This window comes from Oncorhynchus nerka, linkage group LG12, assembly GCF_034236695.1.
Source record: "Oncorhynchus nerka isolate Pitt River linkage group LG12, Oner_Uvic_2.0, whole genome shotgun sequence".
Taxonomy (NCBI): Eukaryota; Metazoa; Chordata; class Actinopteri; order Salmoniformes; family Salmonidae; genus Oncorhynchus; species Oncorhynchus nerka.
This window is the reverse complement of record NC_088407.1, coordinates 14958974-14985303: the sequence shown is the minus strand read 5'-3', so window position 1 is coordinate 14985303 and position 26330 is coordinate 14958974. Positions and strand designations below refer to the sequence as shown.

General features: G+C 43.9%; 1 protein-coding gene across 1 annotated transcript; it reads left to right on the top strand.

Annotated features, from left to right (window-relative positions):
- Positions 1-6598: 6598 nt before the first annotated feature.
- LOC115123648 (prefoldin subunit 3-like) lies at positions 6599-22183 on the top strand. The gene is made up of 6 exons (XM_029652998.2): positions 6599-6708; positions 7094-7218; positions 14209-14275; positions 14518-14616; positions 14847-14985; positions 21504-22183. The coding sequence occupies exons 1-6, from the start codon at positions 6628-6630 to the stop codon at positions 21578-21580; spliced, it is 588 nt and encodes a 195-aa protein (XP_029508858.1). The 5' UTR covers positions 6599-6627; the 3' UTR covers positions 21581-22183.
- Positions 22184-26330: the final 4147 nt, after the last annotated feature.

Here is a 26330-nt window from a genome sequence, read left to right as displayed (position 1 = left end):
ACTTACTGGTTGCGACGACCATAGGGAAATCTCAGAAAATGTACAAATCTCACTCTGTCTACATGATTAACAATAGCAAACCCTGCTAAGAGTATTACAAACCCTCCTGCAATTATAAGCACCAATTTCAATGTTGTTGACCAGCACTATTCTTGAACAATGAGAGTGACAGCATCTGGTGTTCCCCGCTCTTTAGAGCCAAAGAAGCAGTGGTAGGTCCCCTGATCTGACAGGCTTAAGATAGGGTGATGGAAAGGTCTCCCTGTCGGTAAGCATCTTTGGACACCGACACCCTGTTCTCAAACCCAAGGTCATGAGTCAAATGATGTCCCTTGACAGACAAAACATTCTCTTCATCTCTTTTCCAATAGACGAGTACCTCACTGTTAGGAGTATGTTTTTTCGGTTAAGCCATAGCAGTTGAGTTGAAAATTAGATCCAACATGAGCAGGTTGGCCTACAACAATGGGGACTGAAACTACAAATTGTACATCTTCTTGAATCTTACCACAGTGACACTCAAACCATCACATGTCATTAAATACAACGGAGGTGATGTTGAGACAGAGGTCTACATCCCCGGGTTTAACCCTGTTCTCAAAGCCCACTCCAGGTGTGAATACCAAAGGCCATTGATCAAGTTTAGCAACCAATGTGGTAGGTCTAATTTCTTCTGATGCAGTCTTCTGGCGATACATCCATTCAATGATATGACCATTGCGTGACCCAGAGAAGGCGAGTGTAACAGTGTCATTCAAATATGCTGTCATACTGATAGGAAGAGAAGTTGAGGATGATTTTGTAATAAGGAGTAGGAAAACAAAGATTCCAGCTGCCTTCCAAGTCATGGTTGTTACCTCTCTGGCAGTGAAAGCGTCCGGAACGTAAGCCTGTTTGTTTGTCCCGTGAAAAAAATCAGATCTATGCAGCCAGACACAGACTTCTCGTTCTTCTTTATTTTCCTGGATTTAACTGTCCTGGGGTAAGGAATAGAGGTCAACCGATTAATCGGAATGGCCGATTTTAATTAGGGCTGATTTCAAGTTTTCATAACAATCGGAAATCGGGATTTATAATTTTTTTTACACCTTTATTTAACTAGGCAAGTCAGTTAAGAACTTGTTCTTATTTTCAATGACGGCCTAGGAACAGTGGGTTAACTGCTTGTTCAGGGGCAGAATGACAGATTTTTACATTGTCAGCTTGAGGATTCAATCTTGCAACCTTAGTTAACTAGTCCAACACCCTAACCACCTGCCTCTCGTTGCACTCCACGAGGAGACTGCCTGTTACGTGAATGCAGTAATCCAAGGTAAATTGCTAGCTAGCATTAAACTTATCTTATAAAAAACAATCAAACAATCAATCAATCATAATCACTAGTTATAACTACACATGGTTGATGATATTACTAGTTTATCTAGCGTGTCCTGCGTTGCATATAATCGATGCGGTGCGCATTCGCAGAAAAAGGACTGTCGTTGCTCCAACGTGTACCTAACCATAAACACCAATGCCTTTCTTAAAATCAATACAAAGAAGTATAATATTTTTAAACCTGCATATTTAGCTAAAATAAATCCAGGTTAGCAGGCAATATTAACCAGGTGAAATTGTGACACTTCTCTTGCGTTCATTGCACGTAGAGTCAGGGTATATTCTATAATAATAAACGTTTTGTTTTCGAAATGATAGTTTCCGGATTCGACCATATTAATAATCAAAGGCTCGTATTGCTGTGTGTTATTATGTTATAATTAAGTCTATGATTTGATATTTTATAGAGCAGTCTGACTGAGCGGTGGTAGGCAGCAGCAGGCTCGTAAGCATTCATTCAAACAGCACTTTTGTGCGTTTTGCCAGCAGCTCTTCACTGTGCTTCAAGCATTGAGCTGTTTATGACTTCAAGCATATAATCTCCCGAGATTAGGCTGGTGTAACCGATGAGAAATGGCTAGCTAGTTAGCGCGCCCTAATAGCGTTTCAAACGTCACTCGCTCTGAGACTTGGAGTAGTTGTTCCCCTTGCTCTGCATGGGTAACGCTGCTTCGAGGGTGGCTGTTGTCGATGTGTTCCTGGTTCGAGCCCAGGTAGGAGTGAGGAGAGGGATGGAAGCTATACTGTTACACTGGCAATACTAAAGTGCCTATAAGAACATCCAATAGTCAAAGGTATATGGAATACAAATGGTATAGAGAGAAATAGTCATATAAATACTATATTAACTACAACCTAAAACCTCTTACCTTGGAATATTGAAGTCTCATGTTAAAAGGAACCACCAGCTTTCATATGTTCTCATGTTCTGAGCAAGGAACTTAAACGTTAGCTTTCTTACATGGCACATATTGCACTTTTACTTTCTTCTCCAACACTTTGTTTTTGCATTATTTAAACCAAATTGAACATGTTTCATGATTTATTTGAGGCTAAATGGATTTTTATTGATGTATTATATTAAGTTAAAATAAGTGTTCATTCAGTATTGTTGTAATTGTCATTATTACAAATAAAATAAAATAAATTGGCGTTGAAAAAATCATAATCGGTCGACCTTTAGTAAGGAATGCTTCTTTTGGATTGTTCAATATGTGACAGACTTTTATTTCAACTGAATGTTGTTATTAGCTTCTGTTCCTGTGAACAAATTGATAAATTGATCAATACAGTGACAATTGTCTCCCCCCCCCTTTATTTAACTAGGCAAGTCAGTTACGAACAAATTCTTATTTTCAATGACGGTCTAGGAACAGTGGGTTAACTGCCTGTTCAGGGGCAGAACGACAGCTATTTGACCTTGTCAGCTCGGGGATTCGATCTTGCAACTTTTCACCACTACACTCTAACCACTAGGCTACCTGTCGCCCCTACACTCTAACCACTGTTAGAATTGCGTCAATTCGATTCTGGTATCAGGATAAATATGACAATGAGTCACGATTGTATACTATGTATTTTTTATTAGCTAAGCAATAAGTGGTAAATGCAATTTTCGTATATACGGGCTCTCTGTCCCACCTCACAGGGAAAGCAGTGAACTGACTTGTTCCTGACAAAGATATTATAATATACCCTGATGACAGTAGTAGTTCTGGCTTCCGAGCCGGCCTGTCAGAGTAGAGACTGGGCGTGGTTTAAACTCACCCAGCCTATCGTTGATTGTTGTCGTACGAGCTGGTACCAGCCCCCGGGCGCTCCAGTTGATAGATGTAACTTGCTGTGTCGAGTATCTATGCGCTCATTCCCTAGATACCGTTATCACATATCTGGTTTCTGTTATTGTTAAGTTTGAGTTCTAACAAAAACAGTCTGTGGTTTGCTACACTATGTTCTGTATGTGTCCGTTTTTATGTTATTCTGTATTTTTCCATCATGAGAAAGGCCCATGGTCCTGAAACTGTTAACAATGTTTCAAGTCAGCTATGTTGCATAACACCTACATACATTAACACACAAGCCAACAGCAGATAATATTCAATCACATATATGGTAATGGGCTATAGTGCATAACACAGAAACCTCATACCACTAGGCTACCTGTCGCCCCTACACTCTAACCACTAGGCTACCTGTCGCCCTTACACTCTAACCACTAGGCTACCTGCCGCCCCTACACTCTAACCACTAGGCTACCTGTCGCCCCTACACTCTAACCACTAGGCTACCTGTCGCCCCTACACTCTAACCACTAGGCTACCTGTCGCCCCTACACTCTAACCACTAGGGTACCTGCCGCCCCTACACTCTAACCACTAGGGTACCTGCCGCCCCTACACTCTAACCACTAGGCTACCTGCCGCCCCTACACTCTAACCACTAGGGTACCTGCCGCCCCTACACTCTAACCACTAGGGTACCTGCCACCCACACACTCTAACCACTAGGCTACCTGTCGCCCCTACACTCTAACCACTAGGCTACCTGCCGCCCCTACACTCTAACCAAGGCTACCTGCCCCTACACTCTAACCAAGGCTACCTGCCGCCCCTACACTCTAACCACTAGGCTACCGGTCGCCCTACACTCTAACCACTAGGCTACCTGTCGCCCCTACACTCTAACCACTAGGGTACCTGCCGCCCCTACACTCTAACCACTAGGGTACCTGCCGCCCCTACACTCTAACCACTAGGTTACCTGCTGCCCCTACACTCTAACCACTAGGGTACCTGCCACCCACACACTCTAACCACTAGGCTACCTGTCGCCCACACACTCTAACCACTAGGGTACCTGCCGCCCCTACACTCTAACCACTAGGCTACCTGCCGCCCCTACACTCTAACCACTAGGCTACCTGTCGCCCCTACACTCTAACCTCTACAGTAGGTCGGCAGTATCACATTCCTAGGCACACTGATGTCAGGCGTTGGGAGTGCAATCTGAAAGAATTCATAGAAGTGATATTAAAAGGACACTTCACCACGTTTTAAACCTCATATCTCCAGCAACATACCAGTGTCTATATCTGTGAAAACAGTCATTATATATGTTCTGTATGTTTAAAAAGATAATGAAAAAATGTCCTAGATAAGATTAAGGTTCCCATCCCCTTATAATGTCTTCTGTCAAATGATCAAGTTATATGTTTTTTTTTTTTAGGATGCTAAACATAAAAATAAAATGTACATCAATACCTTTTGGTCATTTCCTTTTTCCAGCTCTGTTGAAATGCATCTTGGTGGATAAGCTCTGTTGAAATGCGTATTGGTGGATAAGCTCTGTTGAAATGCATCTTGGTGGATAAGCTCTGTTGAAATGCATCTTGGTGGATAAGCTCTGTTGAAATGCGTCTTGGTGGATTAGCTCTGTTGAAATGCGTCTTGGTGGATAAGCTCTGTTGAAATGCATCTTGGTGGATTAGCTCTGTTGAAATGCGTCTTGGTGGATAAGCTCTGTTGAAATGCGTCTTGGTGGATAAGCTCTGTTGAAATGCATCTTGGTGGATAAGCTCTGTTGAAATGCATCTTGGTGGATAAGCTCTGTTGAAATGCATCTTGGTGGATTAGCTCTGTTGAAATGAGTCTTGGTAGATAAGCTCTGTTGAAATGCGTCTTGGTGGATAAGCTCTGTTGAAATGCGTCTTGGTGGATAAGCTCTGTTGAAATGCTTCTTGGTGGATTAGCTCTGTTGAAATTCATCTTGGTGGATAAGCTCTGTTGAAATGCGTCTTGGTGGATAAGCTCTGTTGAAATGCATCTTGGTGGATAAGCTCTGTTGAAATGCATCATGGTGGATAAGCTCTGTTGAAATGCATCTTGGTGGATAAGCTCTGTTGAAATGCATCTTGGTGGATAAGCTCTGTTGAAATGCATCTTGGTGGATAAGCTCTGTTGAAATGCGTCTTGGTGGATAAGCTCTGTTGAAATGCGTCTTGGTGGATAAGCTCTGTTGAAATGCATCTTGGTGGATAAGCTCTGTTGAAATGCGTCTTGGTGGATAAGCTCTGTTGAAATGCATCTTGGTGGATAAGCTCTGTTGAAATGCATCTTGGTGGATTAGCTCTGTTGAAATGCGTCTTGGTGGATAAGCTCTGTTGAAATGCATCATGGTGGATAAGCTCTGTTGAAATGCGTCTTGGTGGATAAGCTTACAAGTAGTAATCTCAACTTCTCAGCAGCCATAGCTGCTGTATGGTTTCATGGCACTCAATAAAGGTGCGGTGGTTGATGGATCGGTTTATTGTCTTTACACAGTGTTTTTATGATGTCCTGATTCCAAGTTGGGCAGACTGTTGTTTGTTGCTAGGTCATCAGATAGTTATCAAGTCCTTAGTAGTAGGCAGGGGTGGAAATCCAAGAAATAAAATACTCAACCCTGAAAAACAAAAATGTGTAATTTATGATTTTCTAAATTATACTATTTTATTTTAATGTACCTTTAATGAGACTACCCTGGCAAAATAGAGATACAAATATATATTTTCCAAGTGAGAAATTATTCTAAATCCTTGAATAAATGTGAAACTCCTAGAACCCATGTGTGTAGGGCTATCATCATCACACATTGTGGGCAAAACTATGTTTGGTTCTCTGTCTGTTGTTCTGTGTGAGTTATGTTAAAGAATAACAATGAGATATCCATAATTTGATGTGAAATGGAAACTGTATAAATTATGGATAACAAATTCTAAAACAATCATCTTTTAACCTATTTTGTGTTTTCCCTGGTATTCAAAATCAAACAAGTTGTTAGACAGTTCCCAAGCCTTGCAAAGTATATTTTACTGTTACACTAGCCTACTACATAGTAAATGTGTCATGGTCTTACAATATATTTATTTAACCATGTCAGCCTAGTGATCGAGGACATAAGGAAAAGAAGTAAGCCACTTCACAAGCGCAAACTCAAGCGTTCAAGACGGGCACCAAAAGATGGTCGATAAATAAAGATGGCTCACTTTCGCAATTTACTTTATAAAAAAATGCCAGTTCCGGTCTACTTTAACGCCGAAGGTGGCAATAGCTGCCTGGGTCTGGTCTACTTAAATCATTGACTTCCATTGAACCAGAAAAAGAACAGCACGTGGGGTGTCTCGCTTACTCGTCCTTCTCTGATGGGCAGCTCTTCAGTAGGAACCCCACGCCCAACTTCTACGTAGCGAGAGAGTAGAAAGTCTTTTCCAAGATGGCAACGACCATAGACAGCAGCAATGCCGTACAGGCGACAAGCAAAAAGCATCTCGGAATTCCCGAAGCAATATTTGTGGTGGGTAAAATATGAAGTATATACACACACTATGTGTGTCGCTTATAACGTTACTTTGTGCAATAAGTTTCTCTCTCAAAAAAAAAAGATATTCGCCGTTGTCCAGCCTCTCTGCTAGCCTGTCACACATGCTAACTAAGCTAATGCTAGGTAGCTAACGTTATCTAGCAAAGTGGTGCTATGTTCATTTACATCCTTTTAGGGAAATAACACCCGACAAAAGCCCATTAGCCGACCTGGCTACCTATCCAATTTTCTCTTTGTCATCCAAATGCAATTAAACAGTTATCTAACGTTAACTACCTTGTATGTCACCATAGGTTTAGTGTGAGAATGACTCGTCTGATATAACGTTAATATTAGCTAACGTTATTAACCGTTGTAGGAGGATGTCGAGTCGTTTATGAAGCAGCCAGGCAACGACACCGCAGACGCCGTACTGCGGAAACTGGATGAACAGTACCAGAAATACAAGTATATGGAGCTCAACTTGGCGCAGAAGAAACAAAGGTAGGCCCCACGGTGGACCAGTACGAAAACGGATGAGAATGTATGCACTCACTACTGTAAATTGCTCTGGATTTTATATATATATATATATATATATATATATATATTTTTGAAACTTTATTTAACTAGGCAAGTCAGTTACGAACAAATTCTTATTTACAATGACGGCCAACGAGTACTCATTAAATTGTTGCTAGTGGTTGTACTAAATTATCCTCATAGGTTACTTTTGTTTACATTGTGTACACGCAGAATATATATTTGTTGTTGAATGCATAAGACATCTCTTTCTGCGTTTTGTAAATGCCTATCTACAATGCTTCTTGTTGTAAGTTTCTCCTCGGCATCAGACTAACGTTATGCTTTAGTTGCTCTTCTCCACTTAGATGAGAATTCACAAATGGGCATCAGCAGACAGCTCTCTGACAGAAGCTACCTTTCTCTGGTAATTTTCTCGGTGTAGCCTACTTTTCTCTGGTAAAATGCAAGATTAGCCTCAAGCAAAACATGAAGAAATGTAGCTGGCTACATTCTTTCCATGATAAACATTAGAAATATGATGGCAATGCATTGGTTTTGCAAAATTACCTTGCTTTTTTCAGTGTAAACTAATTGTCTTTTGATGAAAATTAAGCTATTTTCTGCGAATGTGTTACACTAATATATTTTATGTGAAAGAAAACTATAGTTGCACATTCGTGATCACTCTATTGAATAAAAAAAAACTGACTTTAAATATAAAATGCAGGTGAAATGGTTTAAAACGTGATTTTGTGATGGTGAGCGTTATGAAAAGGATAGATTTTCTGAACTCTAACGTGACCCCTGAGTCAAGTATCTGCTAGCTAGGAGTAGCTTCTTGACTACATTCATCTTAGTAAAACAACAAGTGGTGTAAAGTCGAGACCACTTCTCATTCTTTAAATTAACAAGATTGAATAAAGGCGCGCATCATTTATCGACAATTGATCCTCTGCGATTCTTGCGCTTGGACGCTGTCATTGAACGTGATGCAACGCGAGCACAACACGGGCAGTGTAGCGATTTTCGTTGATTTTCAAAGAAAGCAAGAGCTAGAGTGTAGCAGGGCCGTTACCTAGTGAAGTGCACCTATATTAGGAATGTGACAAATGGAAACATTCTCTTATCGTTTAAACTTTAAAAATAATAATAATAATAATGGTTTAACATTAAAGCGATAAGAGAAATTCATGACATTCCACATGAATTCACAATGCAGCTGTTCTACTGCCGGTAACGGTTTAGGTTTCACGTATGTTCCTTCAGTTGGTTGGACTTTGCACCTGTGCTACCATTAGTGTACCTCAATTCTACCACACAAAGTTTGCAATTCCTTCTTATTTAACTTCTCAAAAGTATTGCCATACAGGCAGTGTTCTAGTTCTATTTGTTGTTGGGTTTTTTTAGGTGAGGGAATGCAAAAAAAAAATTGACATCATAATTTCTCAAAGTTTTTACAGACAGATGTAGTCTATTCAATGTCATTGTAGAGTAGGCCTATGCATAAAATGCATCCTCCTATTGCAACGTCTGAGACACCACACAGTGTCTTAAGAAAATAACATTTTTTTTAATACCCTCAAACACAAAGTTAGCCATAGCCTATTTTGAAATTTGGTATCACATTTTTACCGGTGAAATCATCAAACTGCATGCCAACCATTTGCTTGATCTCAATCAGTTTGATGGGAATATGCAGGTCTTCTTGAAGTACTGCTTTGTCAGTGAATCAGAGCGGACGGTGTTAACAAACTAGTAGCTTTTGTATTTTGTTTCAGTCAAAGCATATCTCCTGCCTAGTTGATCACACTGTTGGGTTTTGGCCACATGAAAAGAAAAAAGGTACTATTCAGCTTCGTATAATAAATGACTGAGGTGTTTTTGGTGTAACATATTATAGTCATACTATGCTACAGTAGACCTATATGCTATTACATTTGGTCCTGTAAAATACTAATAAATCATTTTGATATCGGGAGACATTGATTAACCAATAGTAAGTGATGAGTAAGACTATGAGTTGTAGGTAACAGGTCTTGAATACTATTTTGATCCATTTGAGCGCTGTTCAAATCATGGTGCTGAAAGAACAACACCGTAACCAACTGGTCACACATGCCCCCCCCACCCGCACTCCTCTGTGGTACATATGCCCCCCCACCCCTCTGTGGTACATATGCCCCCACACGCACCCCTTGGTGGTACATATCCCCCTCTGTGGTGCATATGCCCCCACCCCCCCTGTGGTACATATGCCCCCACCCGCACCCCCTGTGGTACATATGCCCCCACCCGCACCCTCTGTGGTACATATGCCCCCCACACGCACCCCTTGGTGGTACATATCCCCCTCTGTGGTGCATATGCCCCCACCCGCACCCCCTGTGGTACATATGCCCCCACCCGCACCCCCTGTGATACATATGCCCCCACCAGCACCCCCTGTGGTACATATGCCCCCACCCGCAACCCCTGTGGTACATATGCCCCCACCCGCACCCCCTGTGGTACATATGCCCCCACGCCCACACCCTCTGTGGTACATATGCCCCCACGCCCACACCCTCTGTGGTACATATGCCCCCCGCCCACCCTCTGTGGTACATATGCCCCCGCACCCCTCTGTGGTACATATGCCCCCGCACCCCTCTGTGGTACATATGCACCCCCCCATATGCCCCCGCACCCTCTGTGGCACATATGCCCCCGCACCCCTCTGTGGTACATATGCCCCCCCCCCCCTCTGTGGTTCCATTTGATTCAGAGGGGTTGGGTTAAATGCAGAAGACCCATTTCAGTTGAATGTGTTCAGTTGTACAACTGACTGGGTCTCCCCTTTTCCCATTTCATTCTGGGTTCCACTGTGCAAGAGTCCGTGGAGTTCTATGAACATCAAGGCAGACACGCTGTGAATTTGGATCCTAGATCTCGTTGGTGTGATTAACGTTCAGGCGGTGGATCAGTTTTTCTGCATACGCCATAGAGGTGGTACGTTTCTATAAGCTCAGCTTGGACAATCGGGTGAGTTCAGGTGCATTGTGCATGGTCGATAGCTGTTTTAGCAAGCCCTGGTCGAGTTTTCTGTCTCTGTCTGTTCTTGATACGTCGGATTTGTCACGCTCAAAGTGGTCAAGCCTCTGACCGACGTACCTCTGCACACACGCCTACAGTTATTCAGTATTCGCACCACCACCACCAGAAAGAAGACAGGGAAGAAGCCACAATTTACCCACCCATAGGCTGCTATAGCCTACATATGTATTTAGTTTGGCATTCTATCGTTTTCATGGAATTTTATGATTTAAATCTAATTTAGCAGAATAAATTATCCGGAAATACTTTCACCTGCTCTGTGTATTCTTAAATTGAAAAAAGTGAGGGGGGACGGTCACTCCTCTGCGCTGCGGCAGCACTGCCTCCCTGTGTACAGGGCTTCTCTGCCGTCGCATGCCCTTCTCTGCCATTTTCCCAACTGTTAACGATGATAACGTAGTGGTGGAGAGAGTCGACTCCAAATAATTGATTCCTCGACTCGTTACACGTCGACTCCCATTTCTGAGTGTCAAAATGTAAACTCCTTAATAAGATTCAGTGTTTTTGGAACGTAAGGAGACTGATTAGTTGCCGTACTTCCGAGAAGACAAACACTTGCATATTTCATAACGAGCTAGTAAGGGACAGACGGGAGGGAGGGAAGGGGAACTGTGGCAGGTCGGCCACCAGTCAGAACCGTGCACTAGGCCTATCTATCAGTACAAGATCAGATTGGGCACATCTGCTATATAGCGCAATATTTGTTTTGTGACAAACCCATCAATAGAGTTGAATGTAATGGAAACCTATTTAACTAGTATTTTTCATTCGGTACATGGGAATTTAACAGAAAAAAATATTTAAATTTAGCGGACATTTTGAGAACTTTACTGGTCACCCTTATACATTGGGTGCGTAACCCATTTGGGCTTCCACCCAGCCAGCAGCATCAATAAACGTGGGATATTTGCCAAATTAGCCACATTTTACGGGTCCTTAACAGCCTATTAGAAAAACACTATTCCTCGTGTTTCCATGTGTATCATATGGACAACTTTCTAGCCTATTGTTTCCTAAAACAACAATCGTCCTCCACACGGTTCAGCTGTCAGCGATTTGAGCACTAAATGCATCAGGGTATTGCATCCATAGGCCTTCAGGCGTTCAAATCAAATCAAATTTTATTTGTCACATACACATGGTTAGCAGATGTTAATGCGAGTGTAGCGAAATGCTTGTGCTTCTAGTTCAGTAGATGATATAGAGTACAGTATATACGTATACATATGAGATGAATAATGTAGGGTATGTAAACATTATATTAGGTAGCATTGTTTAAAGTAGCTAGTGATATGTGCCAACACCGTAATATAGGCCTTCAGGCGTTGGTCTCCACTGTATATTACATAAATATAAAGGAAGGCCAGCTTAGGCCCCAGAGAGAGAGAAATATGCTGGCGGCATGCTACGATACCAACATTATTTCTTTATCCTTGTCGGACATACAGATGTAGGTGTACAGGAATGAGGCGAATTTGTTAATTTTCTATCTTTAATTTTTAAAATAAAGAAGCATTATATTGTTAGATTATAGGAGTAACTCTGGTAGGCCTAAAACATTCTTCCTCAAGTTCAACGGTCAGAGTAGGTTGGAGCACTGGTGCGCACTGCCTTCATATCATATCATAAGGCAGTATAATAGGCTAATAACCACACCTAAACTTTATTAAGGTAATATCAAAAGTAAGTCGAGCCTTGATGTTAGTTGAGAACGACAGGGTGTTGTCCAGGATCACGCCAAGGTTCTTAGCTCTGGGATTGTTTAGGTTCAGCATTGCAGAGATGCGGCCACCTGGTCATCAGAAGGGAAAGGCTATAATAGGCTAATCGGTAATATATGTCGAGCCATTGTTTATAGGGAAAATACGAGCAGGATATATATTGCGACAAATCCATTACAGTTGGAACTGTATTTGGCCAAAGAAAATGACTCAACAGAACAAAACTAAACACTTGCGAACTGGTGTAAACCTTCACAATAGGTTTTGAACAGGCTATATTGCAGCATTAACCAAGAAAGACTAGTGCCTACCATACCCAAAAAATGACAGCAATATGCTAATGATATTTATTTTTTACAACAGGCCTATGTTAAACTAAATACGGAGCACACAATTTAAAAACACAGATCAAACTTCATTTAGCCAACAGATGTCTCAACAGAATGAAGCAAAACATGTTTAGATTAATAAACACGCCTACAACGATGATGAAACGGATGATTATAAATGAGAAAAAAAAATGAAGTTCCAAAATGGCATCCTACCTAAAAAGGAAGTTGCACAGTAGCCATGCCAACGCTCTTCTCATCTTTGTCCACTACAATATTAACACTTGTCCATACAGAGGACATTCCCCCTGTAGGCTTCCCCCTCTGGGGAATTCTGACCTGAGATAAGCGCCTTATAAATGGAATGTAAATTCCCTTTTTCCCCCTCTATGCATATTCAAATCTTGACACTTATTTTTAGGTCTATCAGGGGCATAGTGGTTAGAGCGTTGGGCCAGTAACCGAAAGGTTGCTAGATCGAATCCCTGAGCTGACAAGGTAAAAATGTCGTTCTGCCCCTGAACAAGGCAGTTAACCCACTGTTCCTAGGCCGTCATTGTAAATCAGAATTGACTTGCCTAGTTAAATAATAAATATTTTAAAAATATATATATTTTACCTTCTAATCGCTAGAGACAAATGTGAAACCAGTCATATGGCAGCAAAACTGAAGCATATCAACTTTCCCAAAGTAATGTTTATGAAATCCTTATGCAGAATTTAAATTGTACGGCATTTTAACTTAATTTCTGAATTCTAGAATACCCCGACTTTGTTTCCTATTTTTAACATGTTAAATATTAGCTACTATCAGGATAGACTGTCAGTAGGTCTAATAACAACACATTCCACTGCCAATGTACTGTTAGTTACCTTCAGTTGGTGTTGTCTACATTATTTCATTGTTTAGTTTCCTTCATTTGCTTCATTTATCAAGAAGCTGATTAAACAGCATGATCATTACACATTCCACCTTGTGCTGGTGGACAATAGAAGGCCACTAAAATGTGCAGTTCTCACACAATGCCACAGATGTGTCAACTTTTGAGTGGCGTGCTGACTGCAGGAATGTCCACCAGAGCTGTTGCCAGAGAATTTCATGTTAATTTCTCTACCATAAGCACCCTAAAACATCGTTTTAGGGAATTTGGCCGTACGTCCAACCGGCCTCACAATCACAGACCGTGTGTATGGTGTCGTGTGGACGAGCGGTTTGCTGAAGTCAACATTGTGACCAGAGTGCACCATGTTGGCTGTGGGGTTATGGTATGGGCAGGCATAAGCTACGGACAACAAACACAATTGCATTTTATTGTTGGCAATTTGAATACACAGCGATACTGTGACGGGATCCTGAGGCTCATTGACGAGCCATTCATCCGCCGCCATCATGTTTCAGCACGGCCCCATGTCGCATGGATCTATACACAATTCCTGGAAGCTGAAAATGTCATAAATTAGGCATCAATTCCTACATCTGAATCGCCGACTATAGGCATCTCTAACTTTCATTTTACTAAAATAAAAAAATGCAGCCTCCTCCGGTCAACAGTAGCCCAAGGCTTCTCGCTCGTGCGCGCTCTCGCTCGTGCGCGCACACTCTCTCGCAGCAACATGCAAGGAGTGAGGGAATGGTGCCGACGCATGAAATCGGGATGTAGCCTATGATATGCAGCCCCGGCAAGGCTACAGTTTTATTTATGTTTTTTTTTCCCTCCATTTATTTTATCAGCCAATAGCCAGCAGTTAGCGGCTAAAGGAAACGCTGAGATGTAATACAATGATTCTAATTCTTCTTCTATGGTGTTTCTCGCTGCGATCCTCAGGTTGAAAAGCCAGATCCCACAGATCAAGCAGACTCTAGAAATCCTACGACACATGCAGAAGAAGAAGGTAAACAAACAAATATGTGGGGTTTACTTACTTTGTCTTGTCCTCAGACCTTGCCAGCCCGTCCCCGTTTTCTCCCTACTCCTCCTCCTCGGCCCTAACTGTTCAATGTTTCCAGACCTGTAAGCAATATGGTGGAAACTACGCTGCTTATCCAGAGCCTTCAGAGGGGGAGGGACTGAGGACAGGAAACCACGGTAGAGTATTGGGTTTCAACATGTGTTCCCGCTCCTCTCGTCCAATAGGAAACCACAGACCCGATGGAGACACACTTCCTATTGGCTGACAACGTTTACTGCAAGGCGTCAGTCCCGCCCACCGACAAAGTGTGCTTGTGGCTAGGGGTGAGTACTTTGGGATTGATCCTCCTCGGCCTGTGCATGTATATCAAAAGTGATGTTCTTTGGACTGACCCACCTCCCACCCCTCTTAAATGAAGGCTAGAATGAGCCTTGTTAGGGAAAATTCCCAGTTTCTCCTAGGAAGGAACCATTAAGCAAGCAATAGTAAAAACTACAATATACTAGCATTCCATACTCTAACCTCCCTTTCTTCCCTCTATCCCCTCACCCAGGCCAATGTGATGTTGGAGTATGACATCGACGAGGCCCAGTCTCTTCTGGAGAAGAACCTAGCGACCGCATCACGCAACCTAGACTCCCTGGAGGAAGACCTGGACTTCCTCAGAGACCAGTTCACCACCACCGAAGTCAGTATCCTTACGCCGAAATATAGGCCCACTCAGCCCAGGGACTATGGGTGAACAGGATTGGAGTCTGGAGAAGTATGTGATGCTGCCAAAAGTGTTCTGAAGTTCCAAAAGTTCTACCAGTGCAGGAATGGAAAAAAGATGTCTGGTGGTCCGCCAAGAATTTAGTAGAGATGTGAACTGTATCCTGAAGCAAGCATATAGGCCCATAGGCAGCGTGGGTTAATAGGCCCATAGGCAGCGTGGGTTAATAGGCCCGTAGGCAGCGTGGGTTAATAGGCCCGTAGGCAGCGTGGGTTAATAGGTCCGTAGGCAGCGTGGGTTAATAGGTCCGTAGGCAGCGTGGGTTAATAGGCCCATAGGCAGCGTGGGTTAATAGGCCCGTAGGCAGCGTGGGTTAATAGGCAGCGTGGGTTAATAGGTCTGTAGGCAGCGTGGGTTAATAGGTCCGTAGGCAGCGTGGGTTAATAGGCCCGTAGGCAGCGTGGGTTAATAGGCCCGTAGGCAGCGTGGGTTAATAGGTCCGTAGGCAGCGTGGGTTAATAGGTCCGTAGGCAGCGTGGGTTAATAGGCAGCGTGGGTTAATAGGTCTGTAGGCAGCGTGGGTTAATAGGTCTGTAGGCAGCGTGGGTTAATAGGTCTGTAGGCAGCGTGGGTTAATAGGTCTGTAGGCAGCGTGGGTTAATAGGTCCGTAGGCAGCGTGGGTTAATAGGTCCGTAGGCAGCGTGGGTTAATAGGTCTGTAGGCAGCGTGGGTTAATAGGTCTGTAGGCAGCGTGGGTTAATAGGCCCGTAGGCAGCGTGGGTTAATAGGTCTGTCTGTAGGCAGCGTGGGTTAATAGGTCTGTCTGTAGGCAGCGTGGGTTAATAGGTCTGTCTGTAGGCAGCGTGGGTTAATAGGCCTGTCTGTAGGCAGCGTGGGTTAATAGGCAGCGTGGGTTAATAGGTCCGTAGGCAGCGTGGGTTAATAGGTCCGTAGGCAGCGTGGGTTAATAGGTCCGTAGGCAGCGTGGGTTAATAGGTCCGTAGGCAGCGTGGGTTAATAGGCAGCGTGGGTTAATAGGCAGCGTGGGTTAATAGGCAGCGTGGGTTAATAGGTCTGTAGGCAGCGTGGGTTAATAGGCAGCGTGGGTTAATAGGCAGCGTGGGTTAATAGGTCTGTCCGTAGGCAGCGTGGGTTAATAGGTCTGTAGGCAGCGTGGGTTAATAGGTCTGTAGGCAGCGTGGGTTAATAGGTCTGTCTGTAGGCAGCGTGGGTTAATAGGCCCGTAGGCAGCGTGGGTTAATAGGTCTGTAGGCAGCGTGGGTAAATAGGCAGCGTGGGTTAATAGGTCGGTCTGTAGGCAGCGTGGGTTAATAGGTCGGTCTGTAGGCAGCGTGGGTTAATAGGTCTGTAGGCAGCGTGGGTTAATAGGCAGCGTGGGTTAATAGGCAGCGTGGGTTAATAGGCAGCGTGGGTTAATAGGTCTGTAGGCAGCGTGGGTTAATAGGTCTGTAGGCAGCGTGGGTTAATAGGTCTGTCCGTAGGCAGCGTGGGTTAATAGGTCTGTCCGTAGGCAGCGTGGGTTAATAGGTCTGTAGGCAGCGTGGGTTAATAGGCAGCGTGGGTTAATAGGTCGGTCTGTAGGCAGCATGGGTTAATAGGTCGGTCTGTAGGCAGCGTGGGTTAATAGGTCTGTAGGCAGCGTGGGTTAATAGGCAGCGTGGGTTAATAGGCAGCGTGGGTTAATAGGCAGCGTGGGTTAATAGGCAGCGTGGGTTAATAGGTCTGTCCGTAGGCAGCGTGGGTTAATAGGTCTGTCCGTAGGCAGCGTGGGTTAATAGGTCTGTCCGTAGGCAGCGTGGGTTAATAGGTCTGTCCGTAGGCAGCGTGGGTTAATAGGTCTGTCCGTAGGCAGCGTGGGTTAATAGGTCTGTCCGTAGGCAGCGTGGGTTAATAGGTCTGTCCGTAGGCAGCGTGGGTTAATAGGTCTGTCCGTAGGGCAGCGTGGGTTAATAGGTCTGTCCGTAGGCAGCGTGGGTTAATAGGTCTGTCCGTAGGCAGCGTGGGTTAATAGGTCTGTCCGTAGGCAGCGTGGGTTAATAGGTCTGTCCGTAGGCAGCGTGGGTTAATAGGTCTGTCCGTAGGCAGCGTGGGTTAATAGGTCTGTCTGTAGGCAGCGTGGGTTAATAGGCCTGTAGGCAGCGTGGGTTAATAGGTCTGTAGGCAGCGTGGGTTAATAGGCAGCGTGGGTTAATAGGTCGGTCTGTAGGCAGCGTGGGTTAATAGGTCTGTAGGCAGCGTGGGTTAATAGGCAGCGTGGGTTAATAGGTCCGTAGGCAGCGTGGGTTAATAGGCAGCGTGGGTTAATAGGTCCGTAGGCAGCGTGGGTTAATAGGTCCGTAGGCAGCGTGGGTTAATGGGTCCGTAGGCAGCGTGGGTTAATAGGTCCGTAGGCAGCGTGGGTTAATAGGTCCGTAGGCAGCGTGGGTTAATGGGTCCGTAGGTAGCGTGGGTTAATGGGTCCGTAGGCAGCGTGGGTTAATGGGTCCGTAGGCAGCGTGGGTTAATAGGCCCGTAGGCAGCGTGGGTTAATAGGTCCGTGGGTTAATAGGTCCGTAGGCAGCGTGGGTTAATAGGTCCGTAGGCAGCGTGGGTTAATAGGTCCGTAGGCAGCGTGGGTTAATAGGCAGCGTGGGTTAATAGGTCCGTAGGCAGCGTGGGTTAATAGGCAGCGTGGGTTAATAGGCAGCGTGGGTTAATAGGTCCGTAGGCATCGTGGGTTAATAGGTCCGTAGGCAGCCTGGGTTAATGGGCAGCGTGGGTTAATAGGTCCATAGGCAGCGTGGGTTAATAGGTCCGTAGGCAGCGTGGGTTAATAGGCAGCGTGGGTTAATAGGTCCGTAGGCAGCGTGGGTTAATAGGCAGCGTGGGTTAATAGGTCCGTAGGCAGCGTGGGTTAATAGGCAGCGTGGGTTAATAGGTCCGTAGGCAGCGTGGGTTAATAGGCAGCGTGGGTTAATAGGTCCGTAGGCAGCGTGGGTTAATAGGTCCGTAGGCAGCCTGGGTTAATGGGCAGCGTGGGTTAAGCGTGGGTTAGGTCCGTAGGCAGTCCGTAGGCAGGGTTAATAGGTCCGTAGGCAGCGTGGGTTAATAGGTCCGTAGGCAGCGTGGGTTAATAGGTCCGTAGGCAGCGTGGGTTAATAGGCAGCGTGGGTTAATAGGCAGCGTGGGTTAATAGGTCTGTAGGCAGCGTGGGTTAATAGGCAGCGTGGGTTAATAGGTCTGTAGGCAGCGTGGGTTAATAGGTCCGTAGGCAGCGTGGGTTAATAGGTCCGTAGGCAGCGTGGGTTAATAGGTCCGTAGGCAGCGTGGGTTAATAGGCAGCGTGGGTTAATAGGTCCGTAGGCAGCGTGGGTTAATAGGTCCGTAGGCAGCGTGGGTTAATAGGTCCGTAGGCAGCGTGGGTTAATAGGTCCGTAGGCAGCGTGGGTTAATGGGTTAATAGGTCCGTAGGCAGCCTGGGTTAATAGCATCGTGGGCAGCCTGGGTTAGGTCCATAGGCCGTGGGTTAATAGGCAGCGTGGGTTAATAGGCAGCGTGGGTTAATAGGCAGCGTGGGTTAATAGGCAGCGTGGGTTAATAGGTCCGTAGGCAGCGTGGGTTAATAGGTCCGTAGGCAGCGTGGGTTAATAGGTCCGTAGGCAGCGTGGGTTAATAGGTCCGTAGGCAGCGTGGGTTAATAGGTCCGTAGGCAGCATGGGTTAATAGGCAGCGTGGGTTAATGGGTCTGTAGGCAGCGTGGGTTAATGGGTCTGTAGGCAGCGTGGGTTAATGGGTCTGTAGGCAGCGTGGGTTAATAGGTCTGTAGGCAGCGTGGGTTAATAGGTCCGTAGGCAGCGTGGGTTAATAGGTCCGTAGGCAGCGTGGGTTAATAGGCAGCGTGGGTTAATAGGTCCGTAGATAGCGTGGGTTAATAGGTCCGTAGGCAGCGTGGGTTAATAGGCAGCGTGGGTTAATAGGCAGCGTGGGTTAATAGGCAGCGTGGGTTAATAGGCAGCGTGGGTTAATAGGCAGCGTGGGTTAATAGGCAGCGTGGGTTAATAGGTCCGTAGGCAGCGTGGGTTAATAGGTCCGTAGGCAGCGTGGGTTAATAGGTCCGTAGGCAGCGTGGGTTAATAGGTCCGTCGGCAGCGTGGGTTAATAGGCAGCGTGAGTTAATAGGTCCGTAGGCAGCGTGGGTTAATAGGTCCGTAGGCAGCGTGGGTTAATAGGTCCGTAGGCAGCGTGGGTTAATAGGCAGCGTGGGTTAATAGGTCCGTAGGCAGCGTGGGTTAATAGGCAGCGTGGGTTAATAGGTCCGTAGGCAGCGTGGGTTAATAGGTCCGTAGGCAGCGTGGGTAATAGGTCCGTAGGCAGCGTGGGTTAATAGGCAGCGTGGGTTAATAGGTCCGTAGGCAGCGTGGGTTAATAGGCAGCGTGGGTTAATAGGTCCGTAGGCAGCGTGGTTAATAGGTCCAGGCAGTGGGTTAATAGGTCCGTAGGCAGCGTGGGTTAATAGGCAGCGTGGGTTAATAGGTCCGTAGGCAGCGTGGGTTAATAGGCAGCGTGGGTTAATAGGTCCGTAGGCAGCGTGGGTTAATAGGCAGCGTGGGTTAATAGGTCCGTAGGCAGCGTGGGTTAATAGGCAGCCTGAGTTAATGGGCAGTGACAGGGTGTCCGCGGGTCCTTAAATGAATATATATATATATATATATATATTTGTTCTCTATCTATAAGAAACACTGCTATCCTGTGTGATACTCTGGGTCTAAAATTATCACCCGCCGCCTGCCAAAACGCAGGTAGATTTTGGCATTAGTGTGTAAGAATGAATAATTCAGGTGGTAACACGCCGGGCCCTACAGTGTAAGCGTTTTAATAAATGGGGACAAGTGCAAGCTTTCCCACCTTACGCATTAACACTGCCTGGGGGCTGTAAGAGCTGAAAGATTGAGTTTTTCTTTAAGAAGCAATGGACACCGACATAAGTTGTTCTAATTTACTCTAAAGTTGACAAAAGTGAGACTTTGTCCTCGTGTTTCTTGGCTATTTACATTTGTTTTGTTCACAAGCTAGGTTGCTTTTCAACGTTTCAGTTTGCTCCTACTGCTAGCAAAAAGAGACATCTGGCCTCTAGTAGTGACATTCTCACAGGCATGGTGATTAATCAGTGGCCCTGTTACCACGGTAACCTTCAAAGGGCAATTTAACTTTTTATTTTTTTTGTCACTTATTTTTGTTAAAATACTCAGGTCACGGATAATTCAATTAGATCTTACTAGTAATACGTTTTACTGAACCAACGCTCTAACCGCCCCAACATTACTAAGCTCATCTGTTCTGTGTTTCTTTGTGTAATTGTGGCAACAACAACAACCGCTTGGCTGGTTTAAAAAAACCTACCTGCCACAGTGGCTGGTTTAAAAACCGATAGTTTTAGGCCCTGGTAATAGTTGCCACAGTTGAAGAGAAGATGTTCTTAGCTTTATGCAGGTATATATATATATTTTACATTTCTCAGCTGTGTATTTTACAACAGAGATATTGATATGGAGAGTGTGAAATGAGCCTCTGCCTCATTGGGTATTAGGCTATGACATCAGCATCTTTATTTAGGACACAAATAATTACTTTACTGTTAGATTAAAACCTGGCTACTTCCAGTGAAAATTAGATTTAGAGGGAGTGATCTAGCTCAGTGTTGAGTTTCCACTTACCCAGCTGGTGAATTAGCATCAAATATATTAGTGCACATAAAGATTTCGGCAAATTCATCTATATTTAACAACAAAAAATATTGACCTATTTTAACACAAATATAACGACAATAGTCTTAATTGTCTACCCGAAGTTTATGACGATCACTGGATTAGGTTGCAGTGCACATGAAAATATCTTCAATCATGAAATCCTGCCTTGATGAGTTATTTCAATACCATCTCAGTAGTCTACTTCCTATACTAAAGCTCTGTCAATGGCATTTCAAGATGATTAACCAACAAATGTGAATATTAGCAGGTTTGTGGCGCACGCAGACTCAAATTGGAATTAAATTGCATTTCAAGTGGCATTAAAAAAAAAAAGTCAAGTCTTAAATTCAACCTGATGGAACCTACAGATACCCTGAGTGAAGAAAGCTGTGATACAATGTTCTCTGTGTGTCAGGGATGGTTAAACTGGTCTTTGGGTGCTGCCTTGTCTTGTGGTTTTACAACTTGAGGCAGTTTATGGTCTGGCAGGGCAGAGTTACTGGTGCAGGTGTGGCGGACGGGTGTGTCAAAGCAGGGAAAGTTGGCTTGTGTTCAGTCGACACGAACCAGGAAAATAACATTTTGAAACTGAGTTACATAGTTCGTGTTGACAATTGGATCTTGTTTAAACTGTTGGTAAGTGCTGTTGTTTTGATAGACTGGTAACGACAGTGTTTACAGTGCTTCTGAAAATACTAGACAAATGTCAAACTGAGAAGTGTGTAATCCTTAACCTATCGCCTCCCTCAGACATGGCACGAGTCTACAACTTTGACGTTAAGAGGAGGAGCAAGGACAACCTCCTTAAATCAGTCAAGAAGTCTTGAGAGAGGGGGACCCTCCCACAATAAATCCCCCCCCCCCCCCCCCCCCCCAGTAACCCGCCCCAACTCCATGTTCACATCTCTAGTCTCTACAACATGTTTGCGGCTTAAATGGCACCCTATTCCATATTTAGTGCACTACATTTAACCAGGGCCCATAGGGTAGTGCACTACATTTAACCAGGGCCCATAGGGTGGTGCACTACATTTAACCAGGGCCCATAGGGTAGTGCACTACATTTAACCAGGGCCCATAGGGTAGTGCACTACATTTAACCAGGGCCCATAGGGTAGTGCACTACATTTAACCAGGGCCCATAGGGTAGTGCACTACATTTAACCAGGGCCCATAGGGCTCTGGGTCCAAAGCAGTGCACCACAGGAGGTTGGTGGCATCTTAATTATTCGGGAGGGCTCGTGGCCATGGCTGGAGCAGAAACACTCCATTCCAGACATTATTATGAGCCGTCCTCCCCTCAGCAGCCTCCACTGCAGTCCACTGTATAGGGAGTAGGATTCCATTTGGGATGTGGACCAAGCCTTATTCTATTGATTTGTTACTTTTTAAAGTATTTTTTCAAGTAAAAAAAGACAAAACAAAAGTTACTCCGGCAGTTTTTTGTATTCTTTTATTAGGATTTATTTAAGCACAAATCTTTTTTTGAACCCCCTGCTTAGTCTTTAGGTTGTCGCGGTCCTACATTTCTTCCTCCTCTCGTTGTGTTTTCTGCCATTTAAGTTGTCGTGTGCTGCTTCTACTTCCAAACTCTTACTGACGTTGATCTTTGCTATGTACTCGTTTGGGGCCTTGGTTTGCTTTCAGAACACATCCTGCTATTACATTACCCATAATCCTCGCTGGGCAGGAAATGGGAGAAGAGGAGGAGCATCTCACCAGTTCAAGTTGACACCTTCCTGTGATTATGAGAATGTTTAAATGTCGAGCCCACTCTCTTGTGGGTTCCGTCCCTCACTCCTAGTCCCTCGACTGCATCTGAAATGGCACCTTATTCCCAGAAGTAGTGCACAAGGTAGTGAATAGGTTCCCATTTCAGATGTAGCCTCTTCTGCTGCCTGCCTGTCTGTCTGTGTTTATTTCATATTCCTCCTGTCTTCCCTCCTCCTCTTTCTCAACATCACGTTGTATTCATTAGAATACTGAAGTGGAAAAAAAGAAATGTCAAACTAAAAAAAAATGAACATTTTGGGAAAGAGAAATGGTCCTGTGATCTGTGTTTGGTGCCAGTCAGTATCTGCTCTTGCTAATTCCTTACGGAATAGTCATGCAACAATAGCTATGTTTTCCATCAATTTGTCCACCTTTTTGGGGGTATTATTATTATTTAAAAAGATGGCAATGATAATAGGCTGCTACTGTGGATTTCCATTGAACTAGATTGTTGAGAAACTGCTGGAGGAATATGGTAACTAGGTTTCGAACAGATTTTCATGTGAATATTCTAGAATCCGCATCGAGAGAATATGCGTGGTAGGCTATGTTTCCACCAAATGAACCTGTTGTGTATAAAAAAAACAATGGGTGATGATTAGAGGTCGACCGATTATGATTTTTCAACGCTGGTACCGATTATTGGAGGACCAAAAAAAAGCCGATACCGATTAATAGGCCTATTTTTTTTTAAACCTTTTTTATTTAAATGTTTTAAATGTATTTGTAATAATGACAATTACAAAAATACTGAATGAACACTTATTTTAATATAATACATCAAAATCAATTTAGCCTCAAATAAATAATAAAACATGTTCAGTTTGGTTTATATAATGCAAAAACAAAGTGTTGGAGAAGAAAGTAAAAGTGCAATATGTGCCATGTAAGAAAGCTAACGTTTTAAGTTCTTTGCTCAGAACATGAGAACATATGAAAGCTGGTGGTTCCTTTTAACATGAGTATTCAATATTCCAAGGTAAGAAGTATACCATTTGTATTTCATTAACCTTTGACTATTGGTCTTTAGGCATTTTAGTATTGCCAGTGTAACAGTATAGCTTCCGTCCCTCTCCTCGCTCCTACCTGGGCTCGAACCAGGAACACATCGACAACAGCCACCCTCGAACCAGCGTTACCCATGCAGAGCAAGGGGAACAACTACTCCAAGTCTCAGAGCGAGTGATGTCTACATTTGAAACGCTATTAGCTAACTAGCTAGCCATTTCACATCGGTTACACCAGCCTAATCTCAAGAGTTGATAAACAGCGCAATGCTTCAGAGCTGCTGTCAAACGCACGAAAGTGTTATATATTGGTAGACACCAAGAGAGGGACATCTACACTGAACAAAAATATTAACGCAACAAGAAGCAATTTAAAAATATTTTAATTAGTTCATATAAGGCAATAGGTCAATTTAAATGAATTAGGCCCTAATCAATGGATTTCACATGACTGGGATTACAGATATGCATCTAATGGTCACAAATACCTTAAATTAGGGGTGTGGTTAAAAAAAAAAAAACAGTCAGTATCTGGTGTGACCACTATTTGCCTCATGCAGCGAGTTGACCCGGCTGTTGAATGTGATCTGTAGAATGTTGTCCCACTCCTCAATGGCTGTGCAAAGTTGCTGGATAATGGAGGGAATTGGAACACGCTGTCATGCACGTCGATCCAGAGCATCCCAAACATGCTCAATGGATGAAATGTCTGGTGCGTATGCAGACCATGGAAGAACTGGGACATTTTCAACTTCCGGGAATCGTGTACAGATCATGAGGTGTTGGCAGCGGATGAATGGCATCTCAATGGGAACAAATAAAAAGTCAGTAAGCAGTTACACCGGCGGGCCCCGTTGGCAATAAATTAGTAAAACCAAAAGCTTACCATGACTTTGAAAGAGTTCCAGTGTTGTGTTGGAAAGTCCTAGCCAGCTAGCTAACATAGCATACCTCTGTTATAGCCAGCTAGCTAACATAGCATCCCTCTGTTATAGCCAGCTAGCTAACATAGCATCCCTCTGTTTGAGCAGGGTGATTCAGTAGGCTAAACTAGCTAGCTACATTTGCTAGCTAAGTGAAAAAATTATATTTCGCTTCATTTTGAAAGAAATGAATTTGTTCAAAACTGTTCAACTATTGTCTTTGAGTCAACTACTCAACATATTTTATGCACTGCAGTGCTAGCTAGCTGTAGTTTGTTTTCAGTACTAGATTAATTCTCTGATCCTTTGATTGGGTGGACATGCTGCAAGAGCTCTGATTGGTTGGAAGACGTCCTCAAATTGTCATAATAACTGTGTCAGTCTATGAATGAGGGTGTGAAACATGGGCCTCCTGGGTTTTGTATTGAAGTCAATGTACCCAGAGGAGGACGGAAACTAGCTGTCCTCCAGCTACACAATGGTGCTTCCCTACAGAGTGCTGTCGAGGCTACTGTAGACCTTATTTGCAAAATAGTGTGTTTTAATTATTTGGTGACGTGATTTTATATTTAGTATAGTTTTATCTAAAAAAGGATAACTTTTATTAATGTTTTACCATTTTTAGTTTTTATGAAATTCACTGAGGATGGTCCTCCCCTTCCTCCACAAACCCAGAGTTTCATCAGTAGACACGGCATGTTTTATATTTAACTGACCTGGAAGACCGTGTGTTGATTTTAAACACTGAACTGATCAATTAGCGAAGTACCTCAGTGTGGTGCCTAGTTGGGACAAAATCCTGCACTATCTGCATCACTCCAGGAACAGAGTTGTGTTATATACGGAACTATACACCTTTTAATGAAACACCCTTGTGTTTAACAGCCAATCAGTATCACTCCTGACGGTGGACGGTCAAGGGGATATGTAAATGAGCTGTCTTGCGGTTTGAAGTGTGCCCGCGTGAACAGTGTTCATTCTTACCATGCTTCAGATATAAAGACAAAAGTAATAGTACTCCAGTCTCCATTGTCAAGTTAATTCTACCGTGTCATCTAGAGCACGACAGGGTTGCCTACTGGTGTTGTGAGGTGACAGATCAAATGTCACTACCCACACACACACGCGGGTGCTACAAACCCATTATGACATCACTACACACACACACACGCAGGTGCTACAAACCCATTATGACGTCACTACCCACACACACACACACACACACACACGCGGGTGCTACAAACCCATTATGACATCACTACCCACACACACACGCAGGTGCTACAATGTAAGACACACGGAGCAAAACTGGTGTTTTACCGGTCACATTTTTTATTGATTTTTTTTTTTTTAGTACATTTCAAGTTGTTTTGATAGAATAGTAGTGGCCCAGAAAGTTCCATAGATGTTGAATTGAATGAACAGTAGTTACATGGTATTGTACAGATTGGAGACAAAGAGAAGAAGATGCCATCGGGTAAAATGAAAAGATTCATCCTGGGTCCTATTCATTAGGGCACAACGTTGCAAAACAGAGAGGGTAGTTTCCTCTCTTGTTTCAGTCTGTTGTCTTCCGTTTGGTGCCCAATGAATACGACCCTAGTAATGCTGTACATTGATGGTCTACTTGCGTGTTATATTATTTATGAGCAACAGCTAGCCTGGTATCCAACTGATTTCACAGCGCTTCTCTTTTGTTTCCTTTCATTATGTCTGGTTTTACCAGGCTAAGTAACTGCTTGTCCACGTTCAGTAGCCGACGTTGTCGAACGATGTAGTTAGAATTTCCATGAATAGAGCTAAACGTTGTTCTATATGCCACAGAGCAAATTTCTATCTTGGAACTTTCCAAAACGTTGCTGAACGCGCCCCAC